The following is a 22,929-nucleotide window of genomic DNA, read 5'->3' as shown; positions in this document are numbered from 1 at the left end:
CAGATGTTATACCTGTAATAGACGAAGACAGCGATGAAGACTTTAGAACTGAAGTGTAATACCAACGAATATACTCTCCGAATACTCTACGAGTATATACGGAGCTATATATTCTTTGGTAATACTTTCCTTATTCTTTTATAGTGTTTTACGTGGCAGTAAACGTGAATCAAAATGACATTATAATAGGCAGAGCAGAGATATAGGTTATGTAGATGGTACAAGCACATGTTTGATGAATAATTAGAATATGTATAATGGAAGATAATATATTAGGGTCTTTACTAAATACAATACTAACAAAGAACAAAACGTTTTGATTCACAAAACGACAAGAAGTAGTATATATTAAAATAATGTATTTTTCTTAAATTGATTATTCTGTTTTATTTTTGTTTTTTGTATCCTACCCAAAAGATATCACAATGACATCTTTACTTTATATAAAAATCTTTACTTTATATAAAAATATTGCAAAAATTTGAAATTATTTTGTTAAATGTAGTTTACTTGAGGACAAACTGAGCAACAGATATACTGAGAAAAAAAATTAAAACGAAAAAATGATGATTTATTGGGCAGGTTGAGAGGGAGGAGGGCTAAAATTGGGCTAAGGCTTATTTTTTAAACACATCAAACGTAAAAAAATGAAAAAATATTCAGGCTATATTGATCTCAAAAAATATTAGGCCTGGATCCCGCGTACCAAAAAAAAGTTGATTAATAGCAAGCTGAAAATATCTGAACAGTTTAACGGTGTCTAGTCGGACAAACTTTGATGTAGGTATGGAAACAGGGGAAGTTTTAATTGTGAAACGTAATTTTAATTGTGGAACGTGCCATCCTGACAAGTTTATGATTGTGAAAACAGGTTATTTTTAAGTTTATTCAATAGCAAATTATATAAAATATCCCTAAAAACTCAGTTATTTTAAATTATACCTACATTACCTATAAACAACCTTGAATTAATCTATTTTGAAGTCTATAACATGGAGAAAATCCCTAAAAACCACCGAACAAACCAGTTTTGCGGATTTTTGAAGATGGCGCACCTTACGGAACAATCTGAAAAATGTCAGAAATATAGTTTTTAATAAAATACACAAAACACAAAAAAATAGACATAAATCCATCACCAAAAAAATATACGTATTAAAAAACAAAAAAAAAGAGGTTATAATATGTACTTACACTCAACCTTCGGGTCCATAAAAATAGATGTTCTGTAAAAGCCTCAGCTGTGAGTGTGAATTTTTTGTAATTTATAATTTAATAATTATTAACTATTCTAAATGGGAAATAAGCCACAATTTAACTAAAAAAATGACCATTTAGAATAGTTAATTACAAAAATGCCACAAAGAAATAGTTTCAGAATAACATTCATAATTTAATTGCAAACCAACTTATAAAAAAAAATCGAAAAATTGACATTTGAGGGGGAATAGGGGAAGTGGGCTAAAATTGCGGTGAGTCCTAATTTTTTAAAATCATATAGAACGTAAAAAAAAATAAAAAAAAATATTCAGACTGTATCGACCACAAAAAAATATAATTAGACCCGCAAAAATCCTTACAAAACTTTAAAAATCATGGTTTTTGGGGGGTTTAAAAGTGTTTCGCCCAATTTTTGAAAATCCTAATATACTTAGTTATTTTAAATTATACATAATCTATTAACAAAACCTTGAGTTGATCTATGTTGCAGTCTATAAAATGGAGAAAATCCCCAAAAACCCCCTAAAAAACAGTTTTCTTGATTTTTCAAGATGGCGCACCTGACGGAAAAATCTGAAAAAAATCAGAGAGATAGCTTTTGATAAAATACACAAAATGCAAAAAAAATTGGACCTGCAGCCCCCTCCGACAAAAAGTTATAGGTTTTAAAAAAGTTAAAAAAAAATTTGAGGTTATGTACACTCGACCTATGGCTCCATAAAAAATGGACATGTTTTGTAAAAGCCTCAGCTACACTTGTAAATTTTTTGAAATTTTTAAATCAATTGAAACCCAACTAAAAAAAATTAAATCTAAAAATCTACGTTTTTGGCTGTGGGGGGAGGGGTAAGGGGGGTGGCGAGCTAAAAATCCGCGTTATCTCATTTATTAGTTGCATAGAACGTAAAAAAAATAATAAAATTGAATTCTGGGAGTGAGGGCATTTTGCCTATCTTAACGGGGGGTAGGTACCCTTTGGCCTTGAATAAATTCGACAATTTCTTGATCAATTTATTGTTGGTGTAAAGCGGGTATTAGATATACGGCCTATAAATGGCAACACAGCGCATCGTCGAGTACCAGATGGTCCCCACTTCCCACGTTAATGCACCTGAATCTCGCAGATTTTAACTCCGTCACTCCGACCTCCTCCGTCATTCGGCGATTAAACAACGATAGTGCACTAAGCAATGTTGCCGATTTTAACACTTCCTCAAAACTGAACGTATTGTATGAAACAAACATCAATAAAAACGGTTATGAAACAGAATCAGATATCATATTAAAAGAAACTAAAACTGCTATAATGCAAATATCGCAGAATATCCTGGTAAGATGATTCCATCTAAAGTGTCAACTCTTATAAAAAATCCTCAAATAGACTGTTGACTGAACAATCCCCATAATTATTCCTCTGCACAAAAAGATTCCACCATAGAAGTAACAAATATTGACTAATGTCATTGATAACCAATCTCATCTGTGAGTCACAGAAGGATGGGTAGATGACATTTAAAAAATAGCCGGAACAAATTGGAAATGGAAAGTGTTTTGTGATGTCCTGGGTGTTTTTAATCTTTCCACATCTACTGACGAATAATAAATAAACAACCAGCAACTAAAGTTTTTCATTGTATAAGAAAACAATAATTTGTTCAACCATTCAAGATGGAATCCCACTCTCTTTTTAGTGGTACTTTAACCTTTTCGACCATAGCGCTGACAATGGCTTTGTAAGCCGAAAGAGCTCAGCTAAGAAAAAAAACTTTACATACTTAAAAATACTTCTCTTTCCCATTCTTTGACTAGTAAAAAAAATAAATAAAAACAAACTTTGAGATGTTTTTTGCTTTCAATAGTTTATGCAGATTTCTAATAGTTCTACTTCCGCTTTTCAATTTCTTGACTTTATTTCTCTTAATTAGTTAGTTTCATATTTCCATAAATATACTTTATTCTCCGATCATTAATAACCGTGCGTATTGCTTTACTTTCTCCTCCAATAGTTTGAATATCCTCAGCAAAGCCATTGTCCTACTTGTACTACATCGTCGGCAAATGCAAGTACCTGACTTCTGTCGTCATAGATCATTCTTTGAGTGTGTATTCCGCTTTTTCTCATAACTTCTAACAAGAAGTTAACAAGTACTGTTGGCTGTGGATTTCCCTGGCCCAATCTTTTCATAACTTCACTTTTTTCTTTCATACTTTTATCTATCCTTACTCTCTTGTCGGTCTTCATTAATGCTATTCTGATCTAATTATACTCCGGTCAACTTACGCATCCGAGGCTACAAAAATTACCATCAAGCTGAAAATTGGCAGGATTGTTAAAAGTACCATCATAAATGAAATCTAAAAAGTCCTCATAAATCCGACCTCTGCTAAAAAATTTACGCGGGGTCAAAGTTCACCAAATATGGTTTTTAGCGATTTTCAGCGAAACGGTAAGTTTTATGGTAAAATTAGTGCTAACAAAAAATGTAGATTAGATAATTATCTATAAAAAATGCCTTATTACTTTTTTTCCTGGGAGCCACCGTTTTTGAGATATAACGATTCAAAAAGTGGTAATCGTCATAATATGCGCACACGTTTCCACACCACCTTTGAGGTAGTGTACTTAGCGCGTTTTTTTAACGTGGTTTACCTAGTAGGCCTATTCCACAGATCTGTTATGATTCTGTTTAATTTAAAGCTATTTAATAATTGATATTGGCAAGGGTTAAAAATGATTAAACTTATATAAAGCGGTATAAATTAAAAAAAAGGGGAAATTTATCAAACTGGTTCATAATTTTTTAATACTTCTGCTTCCCTTGTTCTTCTTCTCATTGTTTTTCTTCCTCTTCTTCATCTTCTAGTTCTTCTTCTTCTTCTTCTTCTTGTTCATCCTGGGTGCAAGTAAATTGTCCCAATAATGACACATCGCATGGCTCCTCGATAGAATCAAATGAATCCTCAATTGTTGGTGATTCAACATTGGAGCACGACCGGTTTTGACAATTAGTGCATGCTACCGAACAAAACAGTCCAACTTTTTTGCAACCACATTTAGCGCTACATCCCTTTTTACAGTTGCAAAAAATTGTGTTCAGGAGTTTTTCCGGCGCAGGGGGAGTCAAGTTTCAATTGGTTCTAATGAACTGTCGACTAATTTCCATCCCCAGTCTTTTGGATCTAGCTGATAACCAAGCCACACTTGAACTTGGTAATATACCCGAAAAAGTTGTTGATGAGCAGCCGCTGAGGTTGGAGGAAGACAAGATAACTGCACTTGTTTTTTGTTTCGAGTACTTTTAAAAAAACATGCATATCGAAACTTATCTAAGCACGTAGTTTTCTTAGGCGCTCCATACATAGAGAGAAGAAAGCTAATTCCGTTGGAAATAACTTCTTGTGGAGTTGAATTAGTTTTTTAAAAAACTTCAGCACATTTAAGTAAATCTTGTTTTTCAAACATTTTAAAAACAGTCGTTTTATCCCTCCTAAAAAATGCAGATGTCGTATCACAGCCAGTTATTGCGTGTAAAAATAGTATATGATTTTGACATTTTGCAAAAGTAGATAAACTTTTCGATGAATATGTATATTTCCGATTGGTGTTGAGCTTTTCCAGATTTTAAAAAAAGATAGTTTTTTCGATTGGAGTTCTACCAGTGAGTAATACGAGCAAGTCTACATCTTCACCTACAACAATAGTTGTATTTGTTAAATTGAATTGCTCTATGGCTGTTTCAATTATCATTACGTCAAATAATACGCGCAAATAAAACAATATTCTGACATTTTTGTTATAACAATGAAAATAACACGAAATACACGATAAAAAAAATATAGGTTTAACACGTATTTTCACTCCGGAGTAGTACTCAAGACTAATTAATACCTCGAGGGTGTCATCTACCTGAAGGATTTCGCCACCCAGGAAAATTACGGTGTAATTTGCATAAGTATTTATTAGTACCTAGCAATAAACATTTTGCCTAGAAAGTTGTCTCTCATTATTTATGTTCAAACCCTTCGGAGAAGAGAATAGGTAGGGTGATTAGATTAGCTGACGAACGTGTTTATTCCGACAAAACCATCTTTGCAAATTGAACTAAGGCGCATAAATAAAAAGAATTATTATAAGTTAATACTTTGTCATTTGTTGTATTTTGTTGTGTATTTTTGTTGGGATTAAGCCGTAAAATTCAAATAATTCTTATTATTTTCGCGTTACATTCCCTTTGTAAAGATTTTTTTGTTGGCACTGTAATATAATACAGCTTATGGATTGCATCCCTCGGTAGACCGCAAGCTGTATAGTAGAAACATTATCATATTTATAATCTTATATTATTATGTGTAATATGTTAAGTTGACCGTAGAATATTATGTTTACTTGTATTACAGCTTCAGTGATGTATATACCTGGTGTACTAATACATATATATTATGACGATTAGAAGTCTTTCAACTCTTTGAATCGTTGTATCTCAAAAACAGTGCCTCTTAGGAAAAAAACTATTAAGATATTTTTTATAGATAATTATCTAATCTACATTTTTTGTTAGAGCTAATTTTACGATAAAACTTACCGTTTCGCTGAAAATCGCTAAAAACCATATTTGGTAACCTTTGACCCCGCGTAAATTTTTTAGCAGGGGTCGGATTTATGAGGACTTTTTAGATTTCATTTATGATGGTATTTTGAACAATCCTGCCAATTTTCAGCTTGATGGTAATTATTGTAGCCTCACTCCTATTTTTGAGTCTAACTAGACCGGTCTATTATCTTTTTTGGGTTTCCAGAAGCTCTTAGTGCTTGGTAGAGATGTTCCCTTATTACCTATGCCGTAAGCTTGTTGAGCCAATAAAAAGCATAATTTTTATCACAAAAATTTGATCATTCGTGGTGTATGTGTATTTATTTAACACGTTTCTTACGAAACTGGCGATTATATTATAAGTTACATCTAGGAACACTCATTGAGTCCTATGCTCTCCAATTTAATCATGGATGAAATCATCAAAAGCGCAAACAAAGGAAGAGGATGCAGAATAGGAAACAAACAAGTAAAAATACTCTGTTACGCAGACGATGCAATATTGATAGCCCAAGATGAAGATAGACTGCAAAGATTAGTCCACAGAATTAGCATAAGAGGAAAATAATTCAATATGATAACTTCGTCTCAGAAAACTAAAACAATAGTAATCAGTAAAGAATCAATCAGATGTAAAATAGAAATTGATGGCATCAGTACTGAACAAGTAATGGAAATAAAATACCTTGAAATTACATTGTCCAGCTATAGACCTGGAAAAAGAAGTGATAAATAAAATACAAAAAGCAAAGGATGCCTTAATAACACTATATGGTGACACCGACATATTAACACTGAGATGACGTCAAGAATTTATAAAGCCAGTGTAAAACCAATAATGACATATACATAAGAAACAAGACCCGATACACCCACAACACAAAGACTACTGGAAACGGCAGAGATGAAAGTACTGAGATGAATTACAGGAAATATGCTGAGAGATCGAAAGAGGAGTGAAGAAGTAGAAGAAAATGTATACGTATAAACGAATGGACACTAAATAGAAAAAAAGAATGGAATAACGACATAAGCAGAATGGGGAGACACGTGTGGTCAAAATAGCAAGAGATAACCATTCGGTAGAAGTATCGGCCGACTACGCAAAAGGTGGAGTGAAAACCTTCCATAAAGTTATCAATCCGCCAATGAACAAGCAGACGAAGAGGAAGAAAAAGAACAAAATCTAGGAAGATCCTATAATTCTCTCTCTGTTGTGTCACTTTTATTGTTCTTCATGCTATAAAACTTATATATAATTTACAAGTACTTACCTTACTATTTAGTTGGAATTTTTCGATAGTCCTCTCAAAATTACGTTCTTTATTTACACACAATATTTTATACTGCTCAAACTGATTCTGCAAATCTTGATATTGTTTAACTATTTCCTGCTTGTTTTGTTCATATTCTTTGATTTTTTTGGTACATTCTCCTAAAATCGTTGCTAGATCCTCCCTGAACTTCATTTCTTGAACTTTCAGTTGGTCGACTTTTTCTTTGCGTAAATCTTTACTAGAAGCATACACTTGTTTATACTTATTTTCTACTTCTTTCAATTTCGTAAAATATTCCTCTTGTATTTCTTCGCGTAGTTTGACTTCTATTGCTATCATATTTGCTTCTACAATGAAAAAAAAAATAAAATTGTAATGCAAAATTTGCCCAATCTAATCAAGTGAAAGAGAGAGAGATCACAATCAATCAAGTAATTTTCATTAATTTTGTCTATTCTACGAGTAATTTGACGTACTTCTCACTGAAAATTTTCGTGAATTTAAGTTAAAGTATTGTAAACAAGTATTGTTCACAGTGATGAGTGCGCAATAACCGGCAAATAACGGAAAGGCCGGAAAACATAATACGTTGTGGAATAAAAAGAGATGAAACTGGTAGAGGTGGGAAATTATAAATAGAAACCTATAAATTTACATTACATTGACAGTTTCCCGCCTTTAGACGTATCGGAGTCAAACTGTCACAGTGGCAGTTGCCAATTTCCTCCGATACGTCTAAAGGTGAGAAACTAGAAATATAATTTAAATTTAAAGGTTTATATTGATATTTTTCCACCTATTTTTTTATCTCTACTGATTTCATCTATTTTTATTTCACAACGTATTATGTTTTGCGTCTTTTGCGTTATTTTGCTGGTTATTAGCGCGCTCATCACTGTCTTGTATGGTGTTTTATTAAAGAGGTTTATCAAGAAGTGTAACATTGGTGAGAACGATGGGATAAAAATTAGAAATTGATGATAGATAGATAGATAGATAGAATTTTATTCGTCTAGAAATTTATACAATGTATACACATTACATATGTATACAAAGGTAAACACATTAAAAATTTAGTACATTAAAATTTACATTAAGAAAAATACATTACAAGAAATACATTAAAAATTTAAAAATTCCTCAATACTGTAAAAGGCATGGCTAACTAGAAACGTTTTTAGACTCCGTTCAAACGATTTAATAGTGTCAAGATGCATCTTATGTATCACTGACATGTCACTGAACTTATTAAAACATTTAATCCCAATGTATGTAGGAGCATGCTGTGCAACTCCCAGGCGGGAAAAAGGCTGATGTATGTTATCTTTTAGGCGTGTATTATATGGATGTAGATCCACGTTCCTAAGGAATGTTTGCTCATGTTTTTTTATATACATTATTAGTTGTAAAATATATAGGCTTGGGAGAGTCAAGATGTTAGCTTTTATAAATAGTGGCTTACATGATGTAGTTGGTGATACTTTAAACATAGTTCGTAGTATTTTTTTGAGATATAAAAGCTCTATTCATATATGGAGATGAGCCCCAAAATATTAAGCAGTACTGAAGGACTGACTGCACCAAGCCATAGGACATTAGTTTTAATATATGGAAGGATACAGTATCCCTTATGTTTCTAATTACATAACAACGACTACTTAGTGTTGAGGTTACTTTATCTATTTGATCTTCCCAACTTAGCTTTGGATCTAGCATCAGTCCTAAAAATTTTATTACTTCAGCATTTTGAATGGACTTGTGATCAATATATAGATAAGGATCATAGTCAGGGGCTATATTCTTTGGTAAAAATCTCATGAAACTGGTTTTTGTTATATTTAATTTAAGGCCATTGTCTTTCCAATACTTACTAAATTCCTGAGATGCTGTATTACCCTTGCTAACAAGCTGATCAAATTGATGATTTAATATAATGAAGCTTGTATCATCTGCATATTCAATAATTTGATTAGGAGTGGTGCAAACTTGGTTGATATCGTTGATAAAAACAATAAAGAAGAGAGGACCAAGAACCGAACCTTGTGGTACCCCTACAGAAGACTTCATTGGGTCTGATAGTGTACCATCCAATATTATTGTTTGCAAACGATTTGACAAATATGATCTTACCCAGTCATGTGGTATACCTCGAACTCCCATGCCTTCCATCTTCATCAGAAGCAGCCTGTGATCCACCATGTCGAAAGCACAATTGAGATCATAAAAAAGACCCAATGTGTTCTGTTTTTCATTTAGAGCTTCATAGATACAATTAAGACAGTCATCAACAGCACTTACAATAGATTTTCCTTTGGTAATACAATGTTTTCCTGATGGTAATACAAGATCTACTGAATTTGATAAAGAAATTGATACGTCCAGACCCCCAGCATGATTTTTAAAAATAAAAGAAGAGAAAGAGAAGCGGCAAGAAAGAAGAGAAGGAAAAGAAGATCGATTCTATGTAGAAAAAGTCTTTTGGCGAAAAGATGTATTAAAGAAATATAGAATGTCCGAGATATCACCGGAATATCCCGAAATCTCTAGTAACATCTGGAACCTCAGAAAATGTATATAAACACAGAAAGTTGACAGTTTAAGTAACAGTAGTAATTGAGTTTTTGAAGTTGATAGTAGTCATTAAGTTAAAGTTGTAAACAGTTGTTATATTGTATAGTGTTTCAATGAAAGTGTTTATCGAGAAGAGTAACATTGGTGACAGCTGTGGGATAAATCTCATGAAACTGTCGTAACAGCACATAGTACGTTCTTTAACGGTAAAATATTGCAAAACCTCTAAATTTTAAAGAACCGCTTGGATTGACATGAAATTTGGCATACACTAAGCTAACTAGTCAAAGAAAAAAAGTGATATTGTGCCGATGTGTGCTTTTGCCCTGGGGGTGAGTTTCACCCCCTCTCGGGGGTGAAAAAATATATATTCAAAATAAGTCCTCAAATCGATAAATTGACTAATTCTAAGCAACTTTTGTTCTATAGAGTTTTTTCACCAAGTCAATACTTTTCGAGTTATTTGCGCGTGAACATGTTCATTTTTCAACATAATAATCACGTTTTTAGACCGTTTTTCGGAAATAACTCAAAAAGTAAGTATTTCGTCGAAAAAAATATTCTTAAGAAAAATATAGCCTGTGAAAAAGTGAAAAAAATGGTGTATATATTAGCTCTCTACACTTAGTAGATCCAGAGTTAGAGCTAATGAAATACAGGTTCATATTCGTCAAATTCCAAATCGAATATTTTAACGTGACATAACCAAAAAATGAAGCACTTTTTGGGGAAAACTCATTACAACTTTCTCAAAGTGTTTTAAAAAAATTTTTGTTTTATAAAAAAGATTTCTAGCATCAAAAGTAAACAAGTTACACTCAAAATAAAGTTATTCCCTTTTTGTTGGTAAAAAAATCGTGAAAATCACCCCCTAATTAGCACCTCAAATTAACTTAATCGTTACCACTTCACAAGTTTCTTTATTCGCGTATGTATTGTTTATATGATCTGTAAGTTACATCGATTCAGAGCCCTTATTTTTGAAAGGGCTGTATTTAAAAGGGCTTGAACGATTCTCTAATCACGAGTAGATGCAAATTTAGAAACACCAAATCTTAACCAATTTTTGTCTTACAGAAAAACAAAAAAATGCAAGATATTCAGAAAAGCAATTTTTTTATTGTTTGAGATTTTTGGTATCTCTAACAATTTTTAAGTTATTTTGAAAAAAAAGCATTTTTTTCAAAATTAAAAATTTTTTCTTATTTTCAATGTTTATAGATTAGTTTATTTATATTTATATATATAAATATATAACTTACCCAGAACCATCAGAATGAGGTTTAGGGAGATATGTGGTTTGCCAACAGAACAAGTACCAGTCGTAACACCAGGAACTTCAGATCGCTGTGCTGTTTGTGATTGGAAGAAAAATAGAAAAACAAAGTTTTACTGCCAAATATGCTCAAAATATCTGTGTTTGGAACACCATTGTTCCAATGAATGTGACACCATTGTGTATTTCATGTTTTAAAAACGTTAATTAATTTTTATAACTTTTTTTGTTACTACAATTACTCTTTATTTTTAATTTTTTTGTGTATTGAATTAAGATCTAAAGTTCTTAGTACACAAATTTAACCATATTCAATTTTTTTTTCACTTCCAAAGTTTTTGTATATACATATAAATGGATAACAATGAAAGTTATTAAATTTTTGATTAAAGTAATATAATGTGAACACAAACGCATATCTACAAAATTATATGATCATATATTCATTAAATAATTTAATCGTACACAATTTTGCAAAAAAAATAATTTTAAAACACTGCTGACCCATATTTTTGGACCCGGTCTCCTGCACCGTGCGCGAGTATCCGATCACAAAAAGTTGGCGCGAGTAACGAAAGGTTAAAAATTTTATTTTAAAACCAATTTTCTTCAAAAATATGAACTTTGAATCGATGAAACTTACAGTTCATATAAACACAACATTATTAAAGTAACTTGTGAAGCGGTAATGATGAATTTCTTGCTAATTAGGGTTGATCTTCCCGAATTTTTTTTTGCCAAAACAAAATTGACCAACTTTATTTTGACCAACTTGCTTACATTTGATACTAGAAACTTTTTTTATAAAAACAGAAATAAATATTTTTTAAAACACTTTAAAAAAGTTCTAATGAGTTTTCCCCAAAAAGTGCTTTGTTTTTTGGATATTTCACGTTAAAATATTCCATTTGCAATTTGGCCAACATGAATATATTTTTCATTAGCTATAAGTCTGGTCCTACTAGGTGTAGATATCTCATGCGATGCGTACACCAATTGTTTTACTATTTTACAGGCTATATTTTTGCTAGGAATGTTTTTTTCGATAAAATACTTACTTTTTGAATTATTTGCGAGAAACTGTCTAAAAACGTGGATTTTTTTTGAAAAATGAACATATTCACTAGCAAATAACTCAAAAAGTATTGACTTAGTGAAAAAACTCTATAGAACAAAAGTTACTTAAAATAAGTCAGTTTATCCATTTCCGGACTTATTTTGGACATATATTTTTTCACCCCCGGGAGGGAGTGAAACTCACCCCCAGGGCAAAAGCACACATCGGCACAATATCACTTTTTTTCTTTAACATGTTAGCTATGCGCATGCCAAATTTCATGTCAATCCAAGCGGTTCTTTAAAATTTACAGCAAAAACCGTGAAAGAATGTACTACACATTGTATTTGGGGTTTATAGGCAATGGTCTGGAATAATTCCTGTGCGACCACTGTCGCACAGTGGTCCAAAATCCCGAAAAGCTGGCCAAAAGTAAAAAAAAATCAACGATTCGAGAATATTATTACATTTTCTAAAAGAGAATTAAATTCCCTATTCAGTGTTGACAACCCTAGAGCTATATTTCCTATATCTGAATTTCCAGTTCAGTTCAAAGTTGACCTTTGTACCAGTGGCGGCTGGTCAGAGGAGGCAAGGGAGGCTTAGCCTCCCCATAAATTTTTTACATACGCTACACTGTTTTGTTTACTTTGCTATTTTGCTTCGCGTTAGAGATATCGCAAAAAGTTATTTGAACAAGTTGTTCCAAATAATATTCTAACCCCACATACCAAATTTCAGCACAAAATTCGCACTTTTAGTTTTTTCATTATTTGTAGTCGGGATCCTAAAATCGCAGAGGAGGCTGCTGGCCGGAAAATCTCACTTGCTAATGCTCCGCGTAGCCCAGCAGCGTTTAAGTATGGTTTAAGGAGACCCGGTCTCCTTAGAGCTGCACATCGCTTAACGCACACGCTGCCCGGAGATCGGGCAAGTGAGATTTTTCGGCCAGCAGCCTCCTCTGCGGATTTTAGGATCCTGGCTACAAATAATGAAAAAACTAAAAGTGCGAATTTTGTGATGAAATTTGGTAAGTATTTGGGATTAGAATAATATTTGGACCAACTTGTTTAAATAACTTTTTCCGATATCTGCAATGCAAAGCAAAATATCGGTAATTTACCATGTTTTTGCATTCGCAGAGTAAGCCGCTTTTAGAATTAAAAAAAATCAGCTGAGTATCTTAAATAATGTAAACCTTCAACCTGTATGGACTGCAAAACTTAAAATCTGTATTTATTTTGATATGCATATCTACTTACAGAGATAGAATTGTTAACAAATAAACGATACAAACTTCGGTAATACACTTTTACAATTATACTAACTATTTTTAAAATGATATGATATTATGAAATAATTATGAATTATGATGATATTATAAAATGTAAATAAAAAATGGTCAAAAAATGGGGCCTTAAATTAGATTTTTTTTGGCGGATTTTTTTTTTTGCTAGTGCAAATTTGTCTAGATAATTTACAGTTAGGTATAGCCTCCCCTATTGAAAAAATCACGAGCCGCCACTGCTTTGTACGGAACAGAAGCGCAGTTAAGAATAACGAATATTTTATACACAGTCTTGTGTGTGTATCTCGAAAATGAAGTGCGCAAATTCAATTCTGCAAAATGGAGCCATCTTTAATAAAAGCCGATAATATCAGGCCATTCGTGGAGCCATCTTTAATAAAAGCCGATAATATCAAAATTTTTGTATATGTGTTATATTTAGTAGAGTTTAAGTTGAAATTAAGTAATAAGAAAGTATATATTTTGAAAAAATTATATTTTCAGGTAGAAAAATAGTTATGTGTTCCATCGAATTCCAAGATGTTACTACAATAATCTTTTAGCTTATATTTGTCTCTTTAAGATTCAAAAAAAATTAGCTGCCACTATCTGCCCCTTTGGTTTTGCGAGAATTTTTTGTACAAGCGCTCTGCGACATGAGTTTCAATATGAATCGTTAACAACGCAGAATAAGCAAATCATGCCGCAATATTCAGATAGTTGTTATGACTGTAGATCTGTAGTTATTCTAGTATCGTGGAGTAAAATCGTAGATAAAAGGGTCAGGTACAGTATTATTGAAAAATAAACTAAAAATTAGTTTTGACCTTCATATGATTAATAATCGAATTTAATGTTGGAATAAAAAATTTTCACATTTTGTTTTTTGAAATTTCGGATTCGTAATCAGCAACCTCAAAAACCTGCGGATATCAAATTTCGACGGTATTACATATATTTAAAATACATAAACCCGCCATATTACATCTGCCATTTTGTTTTTTGCAATTTAGATTCGGATTCATAATTAGCGACCTCAAAAACCTCTGGATGCCTAATTTCATGCAAATCAAAAAACGTTTTCATATTTTGGCCATCTTTTCGGGGTTTTGGACCACTGTGCGTCGCGCGTCGTCTCGTATGCGACTACGCACTACGCCAGACATTATGAAAGACGATGCGGAAGCCCACAGTGAGTAACAAGATATTACCAAAATTAGAGACGAAAAGTCAGGAAGAAAAAATCACAGACCCGGTCCTGTAAATCCCGAATATAATACAACTATATTATAGAAATGATTACTTTTAACTAACCTTTAATCTTTTGTAAATTTTCTTCTCCAATATTCTGTATGCCATCAAATTGTTTTTTCTTATCTTTAACAGATACATCCCTATCAATTATGTCTTGGTAATTTTTACATTTTTTACATTCTGCATTGGTAATTTCAATTTCTTTAGTGGTTTTAATATTATCCAATTCTTTTCTGAGGCTCGAGACAGTTTGTTGTAAATTGTGTATAATATCTTCCTTGTTTCTTAGTTCATTTATAGTTCTTTCAAGACTTTTATCCATTTTATTCTTTAGCTCTTGTCTAAAAGTTTTAGCCACTTCTTTTAGGTGCTTTATCGTTTCTTCTTTTTCTTTCAGTTGTTTCAACGTATTTTCTAAGTCCATTTCAAGCTCTTCTATATCTTTCGTAGCATCCTCCAATTTTTGTTCGTATTCTTTTAATTTAGACTGATATGTACAGCTTTCACCTTCTGCTATTGTCTTAAGATTGGTTAATTCTTCTATTTTTTCTTGTAATGAAGTAATTTTACTTTGTGCTTCGTGAAGAGCCTTAATCGATTCTAGGTATTGGTCCTTCAACGAATTGTCCTCTTCCTTGCAACGAGATTTCAGTTTAACATTTTCGTCTATGAGTTTTTCGTTAAACGTTTTTAAATTTTGCAACTCAGCTGAAGATACTTCAATTTCTTGCGTTAGCTTTTTAATTTCGTTCTCCAAGTTGTTTCTTTCTTTCTCGTTTAATAGCTTTAATTGATCTAGTTCCGTTTTCAATTCTCGTTCTTTGTTACATTCTTGGTGATTTAATAACTTTTCTATTTCGGTAGTTTTCATTTTGAGTTGCTCTTCTAGATATGCAATTTGGTCATAACTAGTCTTAAGATCTTCAGTCATTTTGTCCAGTTGTGGTATGCTGTATTTATTTGAGAGATTGTTTATATCGTTCTTATTTTGAAAAATCTTCCCTTCCATTTTGGCTAGATTATCTTTATTGATGGAATGTAGGTTACGAATTTGTTGATCCTTGTCTTCTAATATTGTTCTATAGTTCTGTATTTCGTATTGTAATATAATCAAGCTCTTGGTATGGTCTTCATTATCTGAAAAGTTAACAAATGTTATTATACAGGGTGTTAGTAAATAAGTATGAAAAATTTTAAGGACTAATTCTACATGAAAAAATAATGCCGGTTTGCCCTATAAACATATTTCCGCAAATCCTTAGTTTCCGAGATACGGGGTGTTGAAATTTTTATTTCAAACTGCCAATTTATTTATTGCTCTAAGAACAGTTTAGCTATGAAAATGAAATTTGGTGAGTTTTAGGAGGTAGTTACTACGCATTTTTTGACATACAATTAAGAATTTTGTTTTCATCATTGGCGGGCCTACGGGTAATGGTCTGAATTTTTTTAAAGAAAAAAATAGTACGCTACTGAGATATTTCGAATTAAAAATTATTTTTAAATTCCACGTCTAATTTATGATAAAAAACCTTTCTTGCTTTTTTTCGTATGGTGCACCGTTTTTATGCAGAAAAATAGAACATCTTGACGCGTATTTTTCATTTTTTTAATACATTATCAAGAAATATCCAATATAATAATACTAAAGTGGAACAATAACAGAAAATATTACTAATAAGACTTTAACTAGTTGCAGAGCTACAACAAATGTTAAAAATGACCTCCTTTAGAGGTTATTTAAGAATTTTATATTCATCATTGGCGCGTACGTGTAATGGTCTGAATTTTTTTAAGAGAAAAATAGTACGCCAGTGAGATATGTGAAATTAAAAATCATTTTTGAATTGCTGGTTCAATTTACGACAAAAAATCTTTCTTGCCTTTTTTTCATATGCGGCGCCGTTTTTATGTAAAAAAATAAAACATCTTAACGTTTACAATGTATTTTAACTAAGTTTCTATGCATATGGAAACTACCGCAAATACTCTGTAAGCGTTAAGATGTTTTATTTTTTTGTATAAAAACACATGATCACATGAAAAAAAGGTAGAACAATTTTTGTCGTAAATTGAACGAGGAATTCAAAAATGATTTTTAGTTTGACATATCTCAGTAGCGTACTATTTTTTTCTTCAAAAAATTCAGACTATTACCCGTACGCGCTCCAATGATGAATATAAAAGTCTTCTGTTACCTGTAAAGGAGATCATTCTCGTCCCGGACGTCGAAGAGTAAGGTCACTGCGTGCACACCCCACTCTTACCGACGAACAGCGAGAAGCCTGAGAGCACCAAGTGCTGAAGAAGCGGCGCACGGTTAGCCCTAAGCTATTAGTTTGGAACCAGCGTGAAAAACCAACGACGCTTGGCCGTGTAAACCAAAAAGGTAGACGGATTACTGGGTTTCAGAGGAATACTCTGGCCCTGGGCTCGAGCGAGATCGCTCGCCCCGAACTCTACCTAGTGTTCACATACGGTTACAAGAACAAGTGCGAGTAAGGGGGCCAAACTAACTGCGATAAAGGCTTTCAACGAGGGACCCACCAGCAGCAGGGTAAACTGCACCCATCAGGTAATTATAGTCACTGTCTTACGCCGGAAAAGCACGGAGGGGTGGACAAGCCACCTTTATCCCTGGGGTTTACCCCCCAGAACACCTTGAGGCTGAGGTGCCCTCCGATCGCTCGACTTGCATCCTCACCCATTTGTAATGCCTTCTTCTGTAAGGTCAGTCAGCTCCACCCGGTCGCTTCGTCCTCGGACGACGACCTCGACAAGCGTTGCCACCACCACCACCACCACTACAGCCACCACTACTGCCAACCAGTTCTCTTCCTTACATCAGGAAGGCACTGTACCCCCAGCCAGAGGTTACAACCGGCTCACGGCGGAGCTAGACCTCGAGACGCTTAGCGCGGAGATGGAAATCGTCCGCAACAAGTATCGCGAGGCCTACCTTCGCATCGAGCAGGACGACGCCTCCAACCCCCTTCTGCAGCGATATGCTAATGATTTTCCGCCTCTAAGAACACCAGCACAGGCTGGTCCTCAGCGACAGAGCGCTCGGAATATTCACGGTGCCATACCCAAAGTCCCAACTCAACCGTCTAAGCAAGCACCCAAACAACCGAAACAACAATCTTCTCAACAGCAACCCTCTTCTCAACCACAAGCAACCATCAGCACTGAAAACAATCCTGAACCGAACGATTTCGTCTTCCAAAGAAGACAAATAAGACAAATGTCTTACGCCAATGCCGCAGCCAATCCACGCCCCAAAACCCAAGCCAGAAATCAAAACGTCATCAACGCCATAAACGATCCCACACTGTCCGAATATCTAATCAAAGATCTCCCAAAAGATCTTTGTAACAAACGTACCTTCTTTCGGCAAATAAATGCCACCACTCTTTTGTCCAACAAAATTCACTCTTGCAAAGTCCTCTCACATGGAATCGCACATCTTCGACTTTTTAATCCTATAAATGCAGGGGATATCGAGAAAGCAATCCACACAGCAACTGGCCAAACCATGGTTACGGTCCATAGCCGTAGCAGAAATGCAAACACTTCCGCAAAAGAGCCCACCTATCTCCTCTGCATAACTGGAATCGACGTGGATTACTCCGAGCAGGAGGTCACCGACTTGCTCACAGAACAGCAATTCCCAGTCGAAAGACTGTGGAGAGTCAAATCCTATAAAACAGGCAAGGACTCCAAAGTGATCAAGGTGGTGACCAAATCCTTGGAAAAATTCACGTCAGCACTGAGCCGAGGCATAACTCTAGATGGCGAGATCTATAATGCCGAACTCCCTCATGGCTCCGACCCTACAATACCCACTCCAAAATATTGCAGCAAATGCTGCATCAACGGACATTCCATCGACGAATGCCCACAAAAAGCATTCGTCTGCCCCCACTGCGGCGGCAACCATAAATCCAGCGCCTGCACCAAACAGCAGGAACCAAAATGCCCGAATTGCGGCGGTGACCACCCCGCATATTCCAACAAGTGTCCTCAAAGACACACCATCCCCTCCGCCCAACATGAAATTCAGCCACTTACGATCGAAAGATCATTCCCCCCTTTCGAACTCCCTACAGAAACAAAAAACATCTTGTCTATTCAGACCGCTCTGTTGCTTAACTTGTTGCCTGAACTTCGTGAGCATATCGCTGCAATCACGGCTAATCTGATTAGCCAAGTCTACGACCACTCGACAGTGGTCCACGGGTACGGGAGCAATGTCACGGTGACATTCCGCTCCAACCACTAAACACCCTCCCTTTATGGATTTCACCCTAGGCACAGTCAACTGTCAGGGTCTCTCCAAAAAGAGACCCCTCATCAAGAATATCCTGTCGAAGCATAACATCCAGATCCTCGCACTCACAGATACTCTGTCGAAAAACGATCCACACTTCGCAGGATATTCGATCATCCATCGAAGCCGCTGTCAGGTTTCACGTGGGAATGGTATTCTCGTGAAACACGGAATACCGCACAACACACACACATTCCCACAAAATTTTCGTCCACCTGATGTGGACTTCCTGGCAATTGACGTGCACATCCCCAACAACGAAACCCTCACGATAGTCTCTTACTACAAACACCCGGGTCAACCACTCAACAGGCATTTGCTAGAGTACTTTTCGAGGCTCGGCAAGGCTGTGTTGATGGGTGACCTAAATTGTAGACATACACAGTTTGGTGATCACCATCAAAACCCAGAAGGCATCCGCCTCACGGATTATCTACTAGACCTTCCCATTTCAAGAATCACCAACACTGAATTCACGTTTTTGAACGCCAATGGGGCCTCTATTATCGACCACATCCTAGTTACTAGTAACATTCTGGATCGGTTCGGGGATAGATGCCACATAGGCGATTCGATAACGTCAGACCACGTACCTCTTCTTGTCGACACCGACATTCTCACTCCAAAACAACCAAACCCTCCAAGATCTATAAGAGACTATCGTCACGCTAACTGGACTGAATTCCAAAACTTCATCACACAAAATCTCCCAATGTTAGGCGAACTCGATACTAACGATAGTATCGACACCAGTGCAACCAATATCGAGAACCTCATCACTGAGGCGATCACGCACGCAATTCCACTCAAACAAATAACTTATACATCACCGGCACTTCCACAATACATCATTGCCAAAATTCAACAAAAACGACGTCTTCTACGTCAATACAAGGCCAACAGAAACCCACTAATCAAAACAGAGTACAACCGAATCTGTGCCAGGATAAAGAGGGAGATATCTGTCCTAACGGCTCGCCGGTGGGAAGAGACTACCTCAAAACTGGACTACAGAGACGGAGGTAAATTCTGGCAAAAATTCAAAGTCCTAACAAAACAAAAATTATCTCAACCATCTCATCTGTTGGTCAACAATCACATAGTCAATTCCCCAGAAGGGAAAGCCGAAGCATTCAAAAATTCGCTTCAAAACAATTTTCAAACGCCAGATAACCCGAACTTTGATCGCATATTTAAATTCAACACAGAATACATTGTAAATGTTACTCTCAACCACCACATTCCAGTCTATGATCCTATCATGGACCCCCTCACAGACAGGGAAACGGAGAGCTTTTGCCAAATCGGCAAAAACAGCGCTCCCGGACCTGATGGCATCAACCGAAGGTGCCTCAAAAAACTTCCAGAGAGTATCATCCCTCTTCTAACTAAAATATTCAATGCATGTCTCAAAAACAGCCATTTTCCTACTCCTTGGAAAGTGGCCAACACCATCATGCTTTTGAAAAAAGGCAAACCCCCAACCGACGTGGAATCCTACAGACCAATTTCATTAATCAATACTCTGGGTAAAGTTCTTGAGCTAATCCTAAAGGAGAGGCTCAATAACTTTCTCGAAAACCACAATATCATACCAAAATTCCAATATGGATTCCAGTCAGGTAAATCTACCAAACATGCATTAATAGATTTCACTACCAAAGTCACTCAAACCATCAACGATGGTTCTATCGCCATAGCCACATTTCTGGATGTGCAGAAGGCTTTCGACCAGGTCTGGCACGACGGGCTTGTTCGGAAACTTCTGGACATCGGGCTTCCATTGCAATTTACCAAAATTGTACACTCCTACCTCCACAACCGTACTGTCAGAGTGAAAATATGCGATCAAAAGTCCACCCCCTTCACTCCACAAGCTGGAGTTCCCCAGGGTTCAGTCCTAGCGCCGCTGTTGTACATCATCTACAACAGCGACATCACTAACCAAAATATCCCAGGTACTCGGCTGTTTCTCTATGCAGACGACACGACTCTGCTCTCAACTACCTCTCGATACAACCCAAGACTCCTCTTCAGAAGAGCACAGGCTCTGTTGGACGGTGTCGGCGAATGGTGTTGTAAGTGGAGAGTCACGCTCAACGCGAACAAAACAACAACAATTGTGTTTCGCGCCCCTACTGTGTCAAATAGAATCATTCGCAATGAAGACGACCAATATCCTCTGAGTTTGTTGGGAGAAAGGCTTGTTGTTAGCCCGACTGTGAACTATTTGGGAGTACTGTTTACCAGGACTCTCAACTGGGACGCAGATCTAAAGGCAACTTTAGATAGGGTAAGGAACAGGGCCAGCCTTCTCAACGCTCTCTCGGGAAAAATTGGCAAGACACACAAGAAGACTCTCATTCACACTTACAAGACCTTTATTCGACCCGTCATGGAGTACAAATCATGTATCTACTCTCTTTGCTCAAGACAAAAACAAGAGAGGTTGTTGAGGACGGAGCGCAGAGTCTTGCGTAGATGTAACTATGAGCACTGGCGATATCCCTCAAACGAAATCCATAACATCTCGAACATCCCCAAAATCACCGAGAGAATAAACTCTCTGAACAGGAACTTCACAATCAAAGTAATCAACGGCCCCCCTTCCGACACACAAGAATCTCTCAAATGTTCCTGTTCATCTTCCGGCCACGTACTCTACCGAAAGCCCAAACGCAAAAAGATTCACGTACCGTCCGCTCTAATGCAAACATGCATTGACGAACTCCCGGTAGAGTACGAAAACATCCTTGAGGCTACCCCGTTAGCCTTCCGTACCCACCTCTAACATTTCCTCTTCCTTACCCCGAACAGGGAGAAGTTGGTTTTTTGCGGTTTCCCAACTTCATTGCACAATTATACCTGTTCGTCCCAAGAAAATAGCCGCAACTATTTTCTCCACTCGAACGCTCACTGTCCACGCTGCGCTCAAAGCCACCTCCTGACCGCCGACGAGGGACGCAGGTTCGCCTGTCGTTGTACAATGGTTTCTAGGGAGCTTGGTCGAAAGCAAAGCACGGACAGTACACGTAAATGTCTATGGAACCAACAACAATCCATCAAACTTTCTTCTCTGTTGACTTCTGGCCTTCTGGACAACACCGTCTGGCATAACCCAGGATCCAAGAACACCAGGACACGGCGCTTGCCCCGGTGTGGTTTTCGGACTGTTTGCTTTGCTGCCAACACAATACATTCACCTCAAACCCTGAAGAGGACAAAATCCTAAACGGGGAAGCACATTGAACGCATTTCTTCTAAACATTATCTAGACAAGCAAATCAAACAATGTGGCATGGCATGTAAAGGAGATCATTTTAAACATCTTTTGCAGCTTTGCACCTAGTTGAAATCTTATTAGTAATATTTTCTGTTATTGTTCTAGTTTATTATTATTATTATTATTATTATATTGGATAGTTCTTGATGAAGTATTAAGAAATGAAAAATACGCGCCAAGATGTTTTATTTTTCTTCATAAAAACGGTGCATCATATAAAAAAAGGCAAGAAAGGTTTTTTATCAAAAATTAAACGTGGAATTTAAAAATAATTTTTAATTTGAAATATCTCAGTGGCGTACTATTTGTCTCTTTAAAAAATTCAGACTATTACCCGTATGCGCGCCAATGATGAATACAAAATTCTTAATTGTATGTCAAAAAATGCACAATAACTATTTCCTAAAACTCACCAAATTTTATTTTCATAACTCAACTGGTCTTAGAGCAATAAATAAATTGGCAGTTTGAAATAAAAATTTCAACACCCCGTATCTCGCAAACGAAGCATTTGCGGACATATGTTTATAGAGGAAACCCGCATTATTTTTTCATGTAGAATTAGCCATTAAAATTGTTCATACTTAGTTACTAGAATAGAATAGAAATATGCTTTATTGCCATGAAAAATTTTACAATTTTATCGACAAAGCTTATAAATAGTAAAAAAAACAAAACAGTAACAATCCAATTTACTAAAATTACATAAATCGTCAATAAGTTAAATAAAATAAATAAATAAATCGAAGTTAAAACAGAAATAATCAATTGCAAAAATTT

At 35.5% G+C, this 22,929-nt stretch overlaps 1 protein-coding gene across 4 annotated transcripts in view; it reads right to left on the bottom strand.

The window, feature by feature from the left end:
- LOC114326972 (putative autophagy-related protein 11) overlaps positions 1-22,929 on the bottom strand; it is a 105,354-nt gene that overhangs the window by 7,807 nt on the left and 74,618 nt on the right. For all 4 annotated transcript variants that reach the window (XM_050657001.1, XM_050656989.1, XM_050656995.1 and 1 more), the window contains 2 exons: positions 14,597-15,673; positions 7,088-7,437 (listed from right to left, as the gene is read on the bottom strand). In XM_050657001.1, the coding sequence (XP_050512958.1) occupies positions 7,088-7,437; positions 14,597-15,673 (1,427 nt within the window). The remainder of the gene's footprint in view (positions 1-7,087; positions 7,438-14,596; positions 15,674-22,929) is intronic.

This window comes from Diabrotica virgifera, chromosome 1, assembly GCF_917563875.1.
Source record: "Diabrotica virgifera virgifera chromosome 1, PGI_DIABVI_V3a".
Lineage (NCBI taxonomy): Eukaryota > Metazoa > Arthropoda > Insecta > Coleoptera > Chrysomelidae > Diabrotica > Diabrotica virgifera.
Note: the sequence above shows the minus strand (reverse complement) of the source record. Positions and strands in the feature narration are given on the sequence as shown.